This window comes from Frankliniella occidentalis, unplaced genomic scaffold (genome assembly GCF_000697945.3).
Source record: "Frankliniella occidentalis isolate FOCC.00 unplaced genomic scaffold, Focc_3.1 Scaffold288, whole genome shotgun sequence".
In the NCBI taxonomy this organism is placed as follows: domain Eukaryota; kingdom Metazoa; phylum Arthropoda; class Insecta; order Thysanoptera; family Thripidae; genus Frankliniella; species Frankliniella occidentalis.
Window position 1 is genome coordinate 309,753 of NW_026267414.1, and position 1,311 is coordinate 311,063.

Here is a 1,311-nt window from a genome sequence, read left to right on the forward strand (position 1 = left end):
CTAAACACGACGTGCCGTGCCGTGCCGAGCGCAACCCAAAGGTGTCAAACACACTGAGACAAACCAAGACAAACCAACACTACGATCTGTTCGGATCGCCGGATCATTTTTCTTCCTCTTCTTCGCTCTCGCGCTATCCAATCAGCTGTAAACGACGTCGCCCGTGCCGTGTCAGTGTGTGTGTGAGTGTGCGAGTGTGTGTGAGAGAGCCCCCCCCCCCTCGTGCCTCACTCCCTGTCTCGCGCCCCCTTCAGATTTGCCGATGGCCGCGGCTACTCCCCTCTCCCTCTCCCTCTCTCTCTCCCTGATAGCGTCGCGATGCTCTCCGTTATTGATGGCCCACAGACGCGTCGCGTGACGCCTTATCGCAGCCTGAAATATTCCAGCGGATCGCTGCTGCTCTGCTGCCCCGGCCGCCGTCCCGCCAGACATTTAGATCCAATTTCTTTTTTCCTGTGCCCCCTCACCCCCCTCTCTTTCCCCCTCGGTCGCCGCAGGCAATGTTATAAATGTGGCGCATGACCCCTCCCCTCCTACCCCCCCTCCCCCACCTCCGGGTCGGGCGGGTGCTGTCAACCTGTCAACGTGATGTCATCAGACTGTCAATGAGGCGCACCTGTCCCCCGCGATTGCCCTGCCTCCCCTCCTACCCCCCCTCCCCCACCTCCGGGTCGCGCGGGTGCTGTCAACCTGTCAACGTGATGTCATCAGACTGTCAATGAGGCGCACCTGTCAACAGCGGTCGCCAGGTTACCCATCATTCACAGAGAGTGCCGTGTACTTGAACGATTGCACGCCTTCTTTCGGTTCTGTTTTACGTTCTTGTTGGCATTTCTGCAACTGCGAGAGAAAATTGCGAAAATGAAAGGGGTTGATCGGGCTCAAGGCGACGAGCGCGATATTTAGAGGAGTTTATTCTCGGAAGTGGTGCGGGAGGGCTTTGTTTAGGACTCTGGCGTACAGTCGAGCACGTCCGCCGGACACTTTGTGCGTTTTGTGTTTGCGCGGCGAAAAGAATCTGCCGCGCCCGGGACATTGTACACATGGGCGCGCGGCTCGGGGAACGCCAATGTCGCAGATCGACAGTCATTGATTCCCTCGCGCACCGATCATGCGAAAGGGCCGCCAATTTCGCTATCATGCGCAGTGACGTCAGTGCGAAAAGGGCTCCTCAGAAGGGCGAGAAACCAAATCGCCCTCGATTAAGGGCCGACTATTGGTTGGCCATTATCACAATTGGACCGCAAGCCGCTGTAGTGTTGACGGCGCTTTGATAAGAGAGGAGAGTGAGGGGGGCCGGGGCCAGGGAGG

At 58.2% G+C, this 1,311-nt stretch overlaps 1 protein-coding gene across 1 annotated transcript in view; it reads left to right on the forward strand.

Annotated features, from left to right (window-relative positions):
* The first annotated feature begins 1,139 nt into the window (after positions 1-1,139).
* Positions 1,140-1,311, forward strand: part of LOC113202477 (collagen alpha-1(IV) chain) — an 8,467-nt gene continuing 8,295 nt past the window's right edge. The window contains exon 1 of the mRNA XM_052273619.1: positions 1,140-1,253. Within this exon, the coding sequence (XP_052129579.1) occupies positions 1,140-1,253 (114 nt within the window). The remainder of the gene's footprint in view (positions 1,254-1,311) is intronic.